The sequence below is a fragment of the Myotis davidii genome, unplaced genomic scaffold (assembly GCF_000327345.1).
Source record: "Myotis davidii unplaced genomic scaffold, ASM32734v1 scaffold523, whole genome shotgun sequence".
In the NCBI taxonomy this organism is placed as follows: Eukaryota; Metazoa; Chordata; class Mammalia; order Chiroptera; family Vespertilionidae; genus Myotis; species Myotis davidii.
In genome coordinates this window covers 1,336,599-1,352,084 of record NW_006295054.1, presented here as the reverse complement: position 1 = coordinate 1,352,084, position 15,486 = coordinate 1,336,599, and the positions used below count along the sequence as shown (strand labels likewise).

Here is a 15,486-nt window from a genome sequence, read left to right as displayed (position 1 = left end):
ATGTCCAACTGCCTGTTCTGGCCTAAACAGGCAGTCGGACATCCCTCTAGGGGGTCCCAGATTGGAGAGGGTGTAGGCTGGGCTGCGGGACACACACTCCTGTGCACAAATTTCATGCACCAGGCCTCTAGTATGTATGTATGTGCGTGTGTGTGTATATATATCTATATGTATATATAGCTATAGATATATACATATAGATATAGATATATACATATGTGTGTATGGGCAGAGGGGACTCTGTGCCACCCCCAGCCCCAGCGGACACACACCAGGGGTGGGGACGTGTTCTGAGTGGCTGCAGCATGGCTCGGAGCATGCCCCCAGTGGGTGACAGCAGCGGCTGGAGCAAAGCAGCCCCGGTCCCAGATGCCTGGCAGTGGCTGGAGCGAAGCACCCCGGGTCCCAGTGTGTGGCAGTGGCAGCCACAGCAAAGCAGCCCGGGTCCCGGGTGCCTGGCAGCAGCCGGAATGAAGCAGCCTGGGTCTTGGGTGCCGGAGGGAAGCCGGTGCCAGCAGCCAGAGGAAAGAAGGCCTATTCTTGCATGATTCTTCGTGCATCGGGCCTCTAGTAAATAATAATGACAATATTCACAGACATATCTGACCATTGTGATTGTTTAAATAAATTAAAGTATTAAACTTATTGTATACAGGCATATAATGAAATTTTGGACTTTCATGCTGCACTTGTTTAAGCGCATAAAATCACATTTTTTAAAAGTGTGGTGGTTCTAATTTAAAAATCAGTTGAAACATGCTATATTAGTTCTGTTGATTTGGTCATTTGTTCAGTAGAACATTTTTTCTTTTTAACTACAAGAACTAACTTTATTATACGAAAGTTGTTCGTTTTAATTTTTTTTATTTCCTAAAGGAATGACCACATGTGGAATAAAAAGTATTTCATTATCCTTTAACAAGATGAATGTCTTATTTTGTGTGATTTGGGGCAGTTTCTTACCAAGACTGCTAGCCTCTTATGAATAGCATTATGATTTTCAGATGTGTAGCGTGCATTAAAGAACAAGAAGATATCATGAAATATTAGTGACAATTATATGCTGAGCTAGAAAACTGAACAGTGTTTCCAAGGGTTTAAGGATTGTGGAAGTGAATGTTACTCAAAGTAGAGTGGTGATTTATAACCAATTTCCGTCTTCAAATTAGGGCCTAGGTAAAAGAAAACGAAATTTAGCAAAGCATTATGGTGTATCATTTCCTGCAGCAGAAACACCCACCCGCCCAGTGCCCTCACTAGGTAGAGTACAAGAAGCAGTGACCTGAGGGAAGCCCACAGGCTCGAAGGGCCACTGGCTGGCTCTTTGTCACCAAATGCAGCAGGTTGAATGCAGACATCACTGTGATATCTTCACCAACAAAACGAGAGCCAAAGAACTGGGGCAAGAGCTGAGTAGGAGAAAAAAGAAAAAAATTAAAACATCACAAATGTTAAACACATCCATTGCACAATTGATGGTTACGGTTTTATCTGGAACCGAACACACATACACAGTGCTAATACATTTCAAACGCCTATTTTTCAAATGGTGAGCTCACTTTCAACCCAGGATTATTTATATTTTATGAATAAAATATATACAATAATAACAGTGTAATCTGTGAACACATTTTGCAAGCCGTTCAGAAAAGAGAGGAACTTTAAAACAGTTGAAAGGAATTAGCATTCACTAAGTTTGTACCATGTGACAGGAACTGTCTGGGGCCTAATAAACACATTGTATCATTTCATTCTTGCAGTAAACCTAGGAGGTAGGTTTTATCCCCCAATAAATATGTGAGGAAACCGAGGCTCAGAGGTCCAAGGGCACAAAGCAAATAACCAGTGAAAAGGATTAGAAAACCCTGTAACATCTACTGCAAAGCCATGTTCTTTCCTTACACCACGCTGCTTTCTTCCAACAATTTTTGCAAATCGCCCTCCCTGGAAAAGACTATAAAATACTGTAAGATTAAGAGATTTCTTTTATTAGAGTTTCATTTTTTATTAATTGAGAGCCAAATAACCTAGGGACCACTCAGAGACTTCACTTTAGAAACAGTGTTAAGTTTGAACAAAGCATAGCGAAAATGAATTTTTCATATGATTTTATAGTTTATAATTTCTACATTAATTCTGTGAATAATATTCACAAACTAGTCTTAAAAATGGCAAAGATATTTTTTTAAAGTGTTTAGAAATGAGTCTTGTGGAAGAATCTCAAAATTGAGTGATGAACTTCAGAGAAAAGTGCAGTTAGTATTTTCTTTAAAGTTTTGTACAATCTTTCTGTTGGTAAAGATTAACTTCAAGTGCAGATGGAAAATAATAGATTAATATTCTAATATTTTCTTTAAAATTGGCATTATAAGTGACCTTATCCACTATGTGTTCAAAAATGGATATAAAATTATTGTCTAGTTCATTTCCTGACCCTCAGCCCCCCAAAATAAAAGTCTGTTCCTGGTCTCTTCTGACCTCCTTGAAGAACAAACACACAGTAAACAGTAATATATTTAACCAAATCACTCTGGAGTATATCTGACAAAAATCTGCTTGTATTAACATGCCTGAACTCTGACTTCTCCAAACTAAACTCACTACAAAACTAAAACATTTTTTGTGTGACTAACTGGAGACAAAAGGGAGGAAGAGGGAAGGTAAGTATCACAATGCACAGCCTGAAAGAACCATTAAACGTAAATAAACATGCCATTTCCACGAGTGATTGCAGAGCAGGGAAAAGAGAGCATTCCTTTGGAGCAGACTACTGACTAATAAAAGATCAAAGGTCTATACCTCACAACACTATAAATAAAAATGTATTTTTTCCTTGTGACCTTCTCTGTGAGGAATAAAGTGTGCATGGTAAATGTAATTACTTAGCAAAGCCACGGCCTCATTGAGCTCCCGCAGCTGATCATAAAACGTCTTCCTATTCTGCTTCATCAACTGCTGTACCAGGCGGCCTGCGCGCCTACCGATGGCTGTGGCCATCTGGCTTGTGTCAAAGCCAGCGCACAGGAAGAAAGGGAGTGATGTCACTCTGCAGGTCAGGCAAAGAACAAAGATGCATTCTACAATTAAAAGCTGAGGGCTTCAAATACCGGGGGCCCTGGAGCATGATATGACTGTGTGATTTAATGTTCCCACTCTGTTGCATTTATTTTTACCCAAATAGCCAGGGCTCCATCTAGTGGCAAATTAGTTTTGCCCAGTTTTCTTTAAAAGCAAACCCAGAAAGTGCTACATTAGCGCCAATAAAGTAGAGCAACAGAAATGATGGATAATTTTTACAAAGTGTAGTCTTTTTACACTGAAGATTACAAAAAGTGATTTTTTTTCAATGTTCTGCATTTTCCAATGCTACAAAGTATGTATTTCATAGGATAGGATTTGATATAACCCTAATTATTTTAATGTTTTAACTCTAATTATAGTGAAAAACCAGCTAATTTTGCAAAATGCATGCAAAGTGATATTACTTAAACACTATTCCAAAAATATGTAGTTGAGATGTAAAGTGAAAAACTGTTCTAAAGAATGGATGCTTGTGTCTGGATGCCTTGGTGAAATCCAACTCATAATCTTCCAAAGAACAAAAGAATCATAATTAAAATGGCTGTAACATGTGGCACCAAGAGTAACTTATCTCTACAACAGAAAAAGAAATCTTCTTATGCTGTAATGACTTAGCAAAATTAATTTTTCACTAATGTTTTTCACTTAATTTATGTTTACAGTAAATCAAATGAAACACTTTGGCAAACCTATCTAAAATACAGAATGCATTTACATGAAAGATGGGTTATCATGATGGATGTGTGTGAGCTATGGGGTTGGATGGTCTCGGTTTGAATCCTGGTCCTGCCCCTAACTAGTTGTATTACCTTGGGCAAGTCACTTACCATCTCAATGATTCCAATGTGACAGTTTCCTCAACTCTAAAATTAGTTAATTGGTAAAAAGGACTTGTAACAACTCTTGGTACATAGTATAAGCTCAGCAAATGTTAGCTATTATTATTTAAGTCAATAAATATTGGCTATATTTTTAAATTACAGAATTAAAATTTTCTAATAGTCCATTTAAACCCAAACCTATTTAGAATTAGCAGGCCATTCTTCAAAGACAGAGTCCTATTTAGGCCAGAAAGCTAACTACTCTTTGATGGATTTCCACAATGAGTTATCCTAATAAAAAAAAAAAAAAAAGGTAGGACAGAGATATCCTAAAAATAACAGTTGATGAAACCCTTGGCATGTGGCAGGTACTATTCTAAGCACTTCACAGGATTATCTCTTTTAGTCCTCATGGCCTTATGAGATACCTATTATCATTTTCCCCATTTTTAGAAGAAGAAACACAGATACAGGGAGGTTAAGTAATTTGCCTAAAATCTTACAGCTAAGCTAATAAAGAGCAGGTCCCTTAGATAATTGTACTGAATGTGTTTTAATAGATTTGAACCCAGACCAGCTAGCTCCAGGGCTAGTGCTACTGACCACCACACAACTGCTGATTAAAAGCCTGAAGAAGCCCTAACCGGTTTGGCTCAGTGGATAGAGCGTTAGCCTGCGGACTGAAGGGTCCCGGGTTCGATTCTGGTCAAGGGCATGTACCTTGGTTTCGGGCATATCCCCAGTAGGGGGTATGCAGGAAGCAGCTGATCGATGTTTCTCTCTCATCGATATTTCTAACTCTCTATCCCTCTTCCGTCTTCAATGTAAAAAATGAATAAAATATATTAAAAATAAAAAGCCTGAAGAAGTACCAACCCATTCTAGACAATCTGATTCTATGTGTACCTATCAGATAATGTGGCTGATAATAAACCTTAAGGAGTGAGAAGAAAGTAGGGAATTAATTAAAAAGTTTGAGACATACTCAGATTTCTAGATTTGATCTTTCTGTTTTCATGAAATGCAACTTCCCTTTCTCTTTCACCTTTAAAATTTTTCTCCAAACTCCCTGGATACACCTGTGATATATTCTAAAGACTCCACTTGAATATACCAAAGCTCCAATATGTTGATGGTATGGTACTTTTGAGGGCCAAGCTAACAGTCACCCCCCAAAAAATAAAATTCAAGTTTCAATTTGTTAGCTTTCTTCCCACTGCACTCCCTGAGCTGCCTGGGTGAAATCCCCAGCCAGACACAATTCTTGTCCTAGAAGAAGCTCATGCTTCTGAGTGGGGACAATATTTGGCGAAAGAATGAGCATTAAACACCCTGTAGGAATCAGCACTGAGAAGGGCCACCAAGAACATCTCTAATTCTCAAGTCTATCCTCAACTTCCTCACTTTTGTATTGCCTTTGAATATTTGAATAGAATTCAGTGGTTCTCAACCTTCTGGCCCTTTAAATACAGTTCCTCATGTTGTGACAACCATAAAATTATTTTTGTTGCTACTTCATAACTGTAATGTTGCCACTGTTATGAATCATAATGTAAATATCTGATATGCAGGATGGTTTTAGGCGACCCCTGTGAAAGGGTCATTTGGCCACCAAAGGGGTCGCGACCCACAGGTTGAGAACCGCTGGCATAGATGAAATAATTGAATAGATGAAAACCATTTATAGATAATCAACATGTTTCTGTCAGACACATAACTTATGCATCTTTCTAATTTCCTGTAATATCTAGCACATCATTTTGAAAATATGTGGTGTTAAAAAATACTGGTTGAACAATTCTAATGAGCAATATCACACTCTGTGTTGAGAATAGAATCAGATTACACGATTGTCTATAGTTCTCTGCTGAAAAGTTTTTCATGATTCCTCATTGCATATTGCAGGGTCTCCCAAACCATATTATGAGAAACGGGAAATACTCTTCCAAGCAAGTTAAGTAGTCAAACAACTATGGAAATGCTACCCAATATAAAAGGTCCGAGAGGCATTGCAGTGTATACACCTGTTTTGTCTCAGTTGGTGCCTCTCACATAGTTTTGACCATAGAAAACCCCTTTCTTTCCTAACACCATCCCGCAGAACACATTCTGGTAAATCCTTTGGATAAAGTCCAAATTCCTAAACAAAGCATCTAAAGTTCTAAATATTCAGCCTGTCTCTTGCCATAACCGCATCCCACTCCACACCATACTAGTCCCATACCAATATACTCGTAATTTCACCCAAATAGGTCCACTGTTTCCTACTTCCACCTCCATGTCTTTTTCCATCCCACATCCTCACTCTTCCTGTCACCACTCCCACCTCCCACCTCTCCAATATGGTCCCCACTGAGGCACCAGGCATGCTGTTATATCTCCTATAACACCTTTCAGAGCACTGATTTGCTTATATCTCTGCCTCCCTCTTCTAGATTATAAATGTCTTAAGTGCAGGGACGGTGTCTTTTTTCATCTCAGTGCCTGGCACCATTCATTGAGTAGAAAAAGATGACTATGTAAATGACTGAGTCTATGGAATTGATGGTTTATACAGTGGTCGGCAAACTGCAGCTCGTGAGCCACATGCGGCTCTTTGGCCCCTTGAGTGTGACCATGAAGTTTCAATCGCACTGTACGTGCGCACCCGCACGTGGGATTTTGTGGAAGAGCCACACTCAAGGGGCTGCAGTTTGCCAACCACTGGTTTAGGATCATCATTTCCCACCCTGTTCTCTCTGCCATCTCAACTGTTAATGGTTCTTAAAAGTAATAATTACAATTAAAACCAGCTGGTTCCTTCATAGGACTCAGCAGTTCCTATGAAGGTAGGAGCTTGAAAATGCATTCTGACTTGAGACCCAAAGATAATTTAAATGTCCTATTTTGATCAAAATTTTTTCCTTCTTCTCCATCTCTTCTTTCCTCCCACCCTCCCACCTCCCAGAAATCTGACATCCAAAAATTTGCTTAAAATTAGTTTGTTAGTTTTTGGGTTGAGTTTATTTTTATTCACTTTTACTTTTTTCCTTGCAATTGAATGATAAAATGCCAAAGAAAGATGGTATAAACAAGGAATCCAAAGAACTCACACAAAGTTGATAATTAGCTCCAAAATAAATGAGCTGACTGTGCTAGTAGATTTAAAGGGTCAAACCTAAAGGTCAAATCCCTTTCCAATAAATGACAAAGGAATGTCTACATCAGTGGTTTTTCGCAGCTAGTAAAATGTCCCCCCAAAACTACAGGGGTCAAAAGAGAGTTGACATATAAGTTCTTTGGTTATGTGCAAAACCCATGGACACAGACAATAGAGAAGTGAAGGCCTGGGAAAGGGGAGAGGGGAGTGAGAAGGAGGGGTCAACAGGGGTAAAAGGGTAACATCTGTAATATTTTCAACAATACAGATACATATTTTTTAAAAGTTGATAAATTTGAATTTTTTCAACTAAAAACAAAATAAAAATAAAAAGCCCCAAACTCTAATTTCATCATGATAGATAAAGAGCATTCTTTTGAATAGAATATATTTCGTTTTATGGGGAAAATTTTTCATTGTTGCTATTTTTCTCATTTCATTATTAAAGCAGAAACGTCATTGTGGTGGGCCAGCATTTGGGAACCACTATTCTGTCTACTATAAAGTTCCATAAAAACATTTTTGTTCTTATCAGCACAGTGCCTGGTACCAGTTATGCTCAACTTATGTAGGTGGAATGAACTAATCACTCATTTACTTGTTGAAATCAATAGGCCATTAGATAGAATTGGGCATCCTTTTTGTTAAGCAGAGATCTTTTTGTATTTGTTATAAGAAACAACAGGACCCTGGCTATTCAGAATCCTCAGCCAATTCTCCAAACCATTTTGAGATAATAGCTAGATATTTTTAGAATAGTGTGTAACCCATGTCGCTTTACATGTATTTTGCAGAAATAGCTGCTTTTTCACTATGATTAATGAAATAATACTATTTCTTCCTTAAGTAACATCCCCTCTTGATTATTTGTTAACTAGTGGCCCTGTGCATGAAATTCGTGCACATTAAAAGGGGATTAATTAGAGGAAATATTTTAATATTGCTATTTGCCCTTTCTCTATAATAGAAGTATCAGAGATGAAAGAAAATTAGTAAAATGTATATGAAAATCTTCCTCTTGTCAGAGTCTGGGCGCACTACGGGACGCAGAGTCAAGCCCCCACCCACCCACATGCACCTCAAAATCACGTGAGATCCAGACCAGGTCAGCATTCCCCCAATGGGCTAGATCCAGACCCAGCCAGTCCCACCCTTGTCAAGCCCTGCTGGGCGGGGGGTGCAGCCTCAGGTCCCCTGGACTGGCGCCGGGGCAGGGGGTGAGGTCTGAAGTCCCCCAGCCCAGGCCGGGGCAGGGGGCATGCCTTGAGGTCCCCCGTCAAGCCCTGCTGGGTAGGGGACGTGGCCTGAGATACCCTGTCAAGCCCTGCCTGGTGGGGGGCACGGCCTGAGGTGCTCTGGCCTGGCGCCGGGGTGGGGGGCGCAGACTGAAGTTCCCTGTCAAGCCCCATGGAGGTGGGGGCGGGGGTACAGCCTCAGGTCCCTGCTGATTGCTCATTAAGGCTTGTTATGGGAACTCGGCCTCCACTGTGGGTGCAGCCATCTTGTGTTACAGAACCCCCCGCCTCTGCTGTGGGTGCCGCCATCTTTGTGGCGGAGTGATGGTCAATTTACATATTCCCTCTTTATTATATAGGATAGTCCCCACAACACTCAATAGAACTGAAACGATGTGTCTTAGAAGATATTTTATACTAGAGGCCCAGTACACAAGATTTGTGCCCTGGGGGTAGGGGGGGGGACTCAGCCCGGCCTATGACCTCTCACAGTCTGGGACCCCTTGGGGGATATCCACCTGCCAGCTTAAGGTGATGGGCCTAAGCCAGCAGTGAGGCATCCCTCTTGCAGTCCAGGGCTCTCGCAGTCCACAGTCTGGGACCACTGCTCCTTACCACCTGCCTGCAAGAGAGGCTCCTGTCATCGCCATTGCACTTGCCAGCCATGAGCCTGGCTTCTGGCTGAGCAGTGCACCCCCTGTGGGAGCACACTGACCTGCATTGAGCACCTGCCCCCTGGTGGTCAGTGCACATCATAGAGACTGGTAGTTCTGCTGTTCAGTCAATTTGCATATTATGCTTTTATTATATAGGATGGTTGATTTTCCTTATTGAAAACATTCTTCGCCTGACTTTTCTATGATACTAAAAGGTATCACTTTCTTCCTCCCTTTCCAAAAATTGCTTCTCTATCTCTTGTGATACTTCCTTCTGATTTTCAAATTGTGCTTATGCTCCAGAGCTACCTCTTAGTATCCTCTGTACTTCTCACTACTTAATCTCTTTCTTGCAGATCTCACCTATTCTTACAACTTCAACTATCATTTCTTGACAGATAACTAACTATAAAGACCTAGCTCTATACTGGGCAGTTGTGGCTCAGTGGCTGAGTATTGACCTAGGCACCAAGAGGTTGCCAGTTCAATTCCAGGTCAGGGCACATCCCCAGTAGGAGGCATGCAAGAGACAGCCAATTGATGTTTCTATGTGTTTCTCCCTTTCCCTTCCTCTCTCTCTCAAATCAATAAATATATATATTGGCCAGCTGGCGTAGCTCAGTGGTTGAGCATTGACTTATGAACCGGGAGGTCATGGTTCAATTCCAGGTTGGGGCACATGCCCGGGTTGTGGGCTCGATCCCCAGTGTGGGTGTGCAGGAGGCAGTCAATCAATGATTCTCTTTCATCATTGATGTTTCTATCTTTCTCTCCCTTTCCCTTCCTCTCTGAAATCAATAACAATATATTTAGAAAAAAATAAAAATATATATTAAAAAAATAAAAGATCTACTCTAACATTGAAACAAGCTCTAATGCTGTATCTTCTAATATCTACTAGGTAATAACAATATCAACTTATATTTGCACACTTATGTTCTAATATACAAGGCACTTAATATTGTCATTCAAATATTTTGCAAGTGTACATCTTACTCTGATATTGTTAATGATAATCAATTTTGAGCACCTGCACTAGATGACTGTGTATGTGTGCATATATTATTTAATCCTCACATCAACCCTGAGCTAGGCATTCCTATATGTAGTAGTCTTAGTACTATTTGCCCAATATTTCTGGCTCTCCCATTTTCCAGGAACATGGCAGGAATGTATTTCCTGGCCAACCCCCTGTGGTTGAGTGAGACCACGTCACTAGTTCTGAGCACTAAGTTGTGAACAGAAATGATAATTGGTGTCACTTCTGAGCCAGAGTACTTCAGTTGTTGATGTGAGACTCTCCAGGTCTTCCTTTCCCGCTCCAACAGTGACCAGCAGCGTTCTATAATTAGATGGTGGCCGCTCCATTAACCATGACCCCTGGAGCAAGGAGACATGGAGCAGAGTTCCCATCTAACAGATGATGAACATGCATTACAAGCAAGAAATAAATTTTCAGTGTTTTAAGCCATTGGGATTTGGGGATTGTGTGTTCCAGCAGAAACTAAGGTTCATAAAATAGCTTGCTTGAGGTCATGTGGCCAGTAGATGACAGAGCTGGAATTTGAACTAAAGTCTATTTTAATCTCTTCTACTTCATTATAAATTCCTCAAGGGCAGGAATTCGTGTCCCACATTGCTGTCCTTGTTTGGGAAAACAACAGGGTCTGAAATGATGAGAACTCTTTTGCCAAAGACAATGAGACCACCTTGAAGAGCCCAGAGTCTCTCACTAGTCATCCCTTCTATTCCTAAATATTTCAAAGAGATTTTTATTTTGGTCCGAAGATATTGCTCTCCTCTCATATTGAGACATCAGAGGCTAGGAGAGAATTACTTCACCTTGGATCAACTGGAGCTTACAAACTGGTCTAAGCCCTTCGAGAACTAAGATTTCACTCATCTGTAAAACTGACTGAGTAGTTCCTGGTCACAATAAAATGATTAAATACGAAGATCTCATTTCCTGAAGTGACTGAAAGCTCCCTGGAAACTAACCACATTCACTGCATCTTCTCTTATTGATCTAATAAGTCAGTGCGTAAATGCAGACCTTAGAAATAAATGCCTTGCTTTTAATCAATCTATAAATATTATTTTTTTAAAAAAACTATTCATTTGTCATGATGTTAGAAAAATGTGTATCCTTTCCAGTGGCCCAGAGATCATGAGCCTGGACCTAAGGAGATGGAACCGTAGTAATAGCTCACTTTTTTGATCTGTAAGTAAACAGTGTGTGTGTGTGTGTGTGTGTGTGTGTGTGTGTGTGTAAACTTTCAGAAACAAAAACTTGGCTGTGGTCTCAGAACAGAATGTAAACATTAGTAATTTCATAATTTAAAACAAAACTGTATATAGCTAATAATATATAAAGAAGGCCAAAAAGAAAAGCAGAAGAAATGGTAAAAGTATGAGAACCCTCATCATATAAAGTAACGAGTTTAGAGATACTAACTAGATTAGAAAATTCTAGTTGACCTTTAAAATCCATTCTTCCTTCTTTGTCTTAGGCATAGAAACTTCTGAAATTTTAGCTGAACATACAGCTACATTTCTCAGCCTCCCTTGCTGTGTTGTGAACATTATACTAAGTTTTGGCCAATGGAATATAAGTCAATATGATGTGTGATCTCTCAGGTCGCCTCCTTTAAAGAGAGTCACTTGCTTTAGATTCTTCCCCTGGGAAATGGCAGTACACTTTGACCATGAGATGAAAACTACTTGATGAGGAAGGCAGATTTGACAGGTCATGAGGCAAAGCTATTCACCCATCCAACCTTGGGCTATCTTTGGCTATTATGGGGGAGACAAATAAACTTCCACTTATGTAAGTCACTCTACTTAAAATCTTTTTTTGTCACAACAGCTTGGCATGTAGCCTATCAAAAGTTGATGAACAAATACTATATTATTTGTTAGAAAAATAAACATATGGCAATTAAAAAACAATAGAACACTAAACAGTGGTAAACAGAACAGAGAAGAGAGATCAGACAAATCTTTATTTTTCATAACTGGATGTTACCTGAAATTGATGAGCTAAAACGTAGTGCTATACCAAATGGGCTAAAATTAGGGAACTACCAGAAGAATGATTTTTAAAACATTCCTTCAGAGGAGTGAGACAGAGAAAGGGAAGAGTGGAATTGGACACTGCTGCTTTTTATCTTAGGTTTCCCTGTACCAAGAACCTTCTGCAGCTTTATGATTAAAATGAAGCTTATGACCCTGGGTGGTGTGACTCCATGGATGGGCATCGTTTGGTGCACCAAAAGGTGGCTGGTTCAATCCCTGGTCAAGGCACATGCCTGGGTTGTGGGCTTAATCCCTAGTGTGCAGGAGGCAGCTGATGGATGTTCTGCTTTCAAATCGTTCTTTCTCTTTCTTTTTCCTTCTCCCTCCTCTCTCTCTCTCAATATTAAAAAAAAAAAAAAAATAGAGCTTTTACATGCAAAAAAAGTTGCAGTGTCACAACAGACTGTGTTTCATCTTAATAAACACTAATGCAGGCTGACTAAATTCTATGTCTTGAACTATAAACTACAGTATCTATGGCACTAAAATACTACTTTTAATGAGTTTCATATAAGCCCTAAAAATACATATCCTTATATAATCTTTTAAATATTTTAAATTATAACTTTGTGAATCCCTGGCAGGGTAGCTCAGTTTGTTAGAGCACCGTCCAATATGCCAAGGTTGTGGGTTCGATCTCTGGTCAGGGCACTTACAAGAATCAACCAATGAATGCATAAATAAGTTATTTGTTAATCAATGTTTTCTCTCTCCCTCCCTTCCTCTCTAAAATCAATAAAATGTTTAGCCCTAGCCAGTTTGGCTCAGTGGACAGAGCACTGGCCTGCAGACTGAAGGGACCTGGGTTCAATTCCATTCAAGGGCACATACCTCGGTAGCAGGTTCCCAGGCCTCGGGGTGCGTGCAGGAGACAACAAATCGATGTGTCTCTCTCACATCAATGTTTCTCTCTGTTTCTCCCTCTCCCTCCCACTCTCTCTAAAAATCAATGGAAAGATATCCTCGGGTGAGGATTAAGAAAAATAAATAAATAAATGATGATAATAATAATAATTTTTTTTAAAAAGAACTTTGCCACCATTCTAGGAATAGAAAAATTTTAGCACTGAAATAGCAAATAAATATTTGCTCTTGTATCAGAATTTTAGCACCCTTCCCTTCCAAGTTCAGTACTTTCTGTTACAGAAGTGAGAAAATTATGCAATAAAATTCTCATGATGGTATGCACTGTGTCTTGTACCTGATATAACAAATAAAGGAGATGTTTTATGAAAATGGACTCTTTCTAATCTACTGAAAGGTAAATCTTAACAGCCTCTCTCAGCTATCCTTTGACACCATGTTGAACTTCGGAGGGAGGAAAATCCCTGAATAAGATCATAATGTGAAAGAAAATAAAATATTTAGCAAAATATTCTTTTGACTTTGTCCTACAGTGGTGTTCTCTGCTGATGTTAAGTGATTAAATCATGTTTTTAAAAAATAATGGGAGTGTTTGCATATGATAAAGAGTTTGAAGTATTCTACGTGTACCTCAAACTCTTTATCATATCCAAATACTTCCATCCACCCAGCCACTAAACCTCAAACCTGGGAGTCTCCTTTAATCATTTTCTATTTTAACCACTAAGGGCTGTCCATTTTATTTCCAAGATATTGTTATAACATATCCTTTTCCTCTCTCATCTAGAATACAGTGCTGGGCTCTTACTGGTCTTCCTGCCTGCCCTGACTCCCCTCATGCCACCCTCCACACTGCTGCAGGAGCGCTGTGGACCAGCTCTACCACCTCAGAGCCCTGCTTCCCGTGCTCCCACTGTGCACTCGCAACTACGGGAGAAAACGCAGCCTGTCTATTTTGGCAGCAAGGCCTATCAGGTTTGCTTCTTTTCCTCCTTGTATAAATAACATCCGTCCCCAACACACCCTGGTATGTTCCATGAACTCTCTTGTTCTTTACTTTATCTCTAGTACCTCACACAGTGTCTGACCCGTAGTAGGCACTCAGTAAGCACTTGCTGACTAAATAAATATTCTCTTCTGATAATAGCCAACTACCTATCATTTCTAAGACACCTTTTTAACCTTCACCATACCTCACCATATATTCCATATTCTATAAACTCTTCCATCTTAACCTTCAAGACCCAGTTTAAGTATCATCTCCTGTGGAAAACTTCTTTACAGCTATTCCCCTCACCTTTCTCCCTGTCCCTTCCATTAGAAAATGAGTCAGTTCTTCCTCTATACTACTCCTGCTTCGGTACTTCTCTTTCCATGTCCATTATTACATGGTCGGGTTTTAGGGTATACATGCCTCTTATAAACTCCTTGAGAGTAGGCAGTGACATTCACCTCTGTAAAATAAAGGATTAACAAATGTTTTCACAGAACTGAACTCAAATGTCACTCCCTCTGTGTCCCCCATCTCTGTGCTTAAGGTCCACACCCTAGAACTAGAGTCCTGTAGTGTAGCTAGGCATGTGCTATACAGGAAAGAGTCAGACCTGGGTTCAAATTCTGACTCCAGCTGATAAATCTTGAGCTAATTAGTTACTTTATCTGATTATGTTTCCTTATCTGCATAATATACAGGGGGGCCTTGACTTACAAGTGTCCCAACTAACGAGTTTTTTGAGACACCGGCTGTCTCTCAGCCGATTTTTGCATTGAATTGATAGAGTAATTTGAGTTAACGAGCTCCTTAACGAGCTCGGTCTCGGAATGAATTAAACTCGTAAGTCAAGGCCCCACTGTAGTTCATAACACTTCATTAAGTTTTGGAAGGAGTAAATGAGATAATATTTTTGAAAGTAACTAGTAGACTGTTCAGTGAATTTTACTTCCCTTATTGAGAAGGAAAAGCAAGAGGAAGTCTGAGAGAGATAGAAAATGAGAGAGAGAGGGACTATATGTATGTGTGCATGTGTTGGAGGGTTTAGAGAGAGGGACTGTATGTATGTGTGCATGTGTTGGAGGGTTTAGTTTAGTTTAGTTTTTTTTAATATATTTTATTGATTTATTACAGAGAGGAAGGGAGAGAGATAGAGAGCTAGAAACATTGATGAGAGGGAAACATTGATCAGCTGCCTCCTGCACATCTCCTACTGGGGATGTGCCTGCAACCCAGGTACATGCCCTTGACCGGAATCAAACCCGGGACCTTTCAGTCCGCAGGCCGACGCTCTATCCACTGAGCCAAACCGGTTTCGGCTAGTTTAGTTTTGAAAAAGGTAAGAATGAGGTGATTGTCTAACACAGCGATTTTCAACCAGTGTGCGTGGCAGGCACACTGATGTGCAACAATAATTTTTAAAACATGCAGTACCTGATATGCAATTTAGTCAGGGGCACTGACCTCTTTTCCCTTAGATTGTCAAATAAAAACATGACAACATCATGGTTCAATTCCCAGTCAGGGCATATACCTGGGTTGCAGCTCAGTCCCTAAAACTGGTGAAGTAAAGGTTTAAACATAGGTATAGTAATCACATAAGCAGTAGATGTTATTATATAAT

The 15,486-nt window shown here is 39.9% G+C and overlaps 1 protein-coding gene across 1 annotated transcript in view; it reads right to left on the bottom strand.

The window, feature by feature from the left end:
- Nucleotides 1-14,331, bottom strand: part of MSRB3 (methionine sulfoxide reductase B3) — a 154,410-nt gene extending 140,079 nt beyond the window's left edge. The window contains exons 1-2 of the mRNA XM_006769623.2: nt 14,169-14,331; nt 1,283-1,409 (exon numbers count right to left, since the gene is read on the bottom strand). Of these exons, the coding sequence (XP_006769686.2) occupies nt 1,283-1,409; nt 14,169-14,189 (148 nt within the window). The 5' untranslated portion in view covers nt 14,190-14,331. The remainder of the gene's footprint in view (nt 1-1,282; nt 1,410-14,168) is intronic.
- Between the last annotated feature and the right edge of the window lie 1,155 nt (nt 14,332-15,486).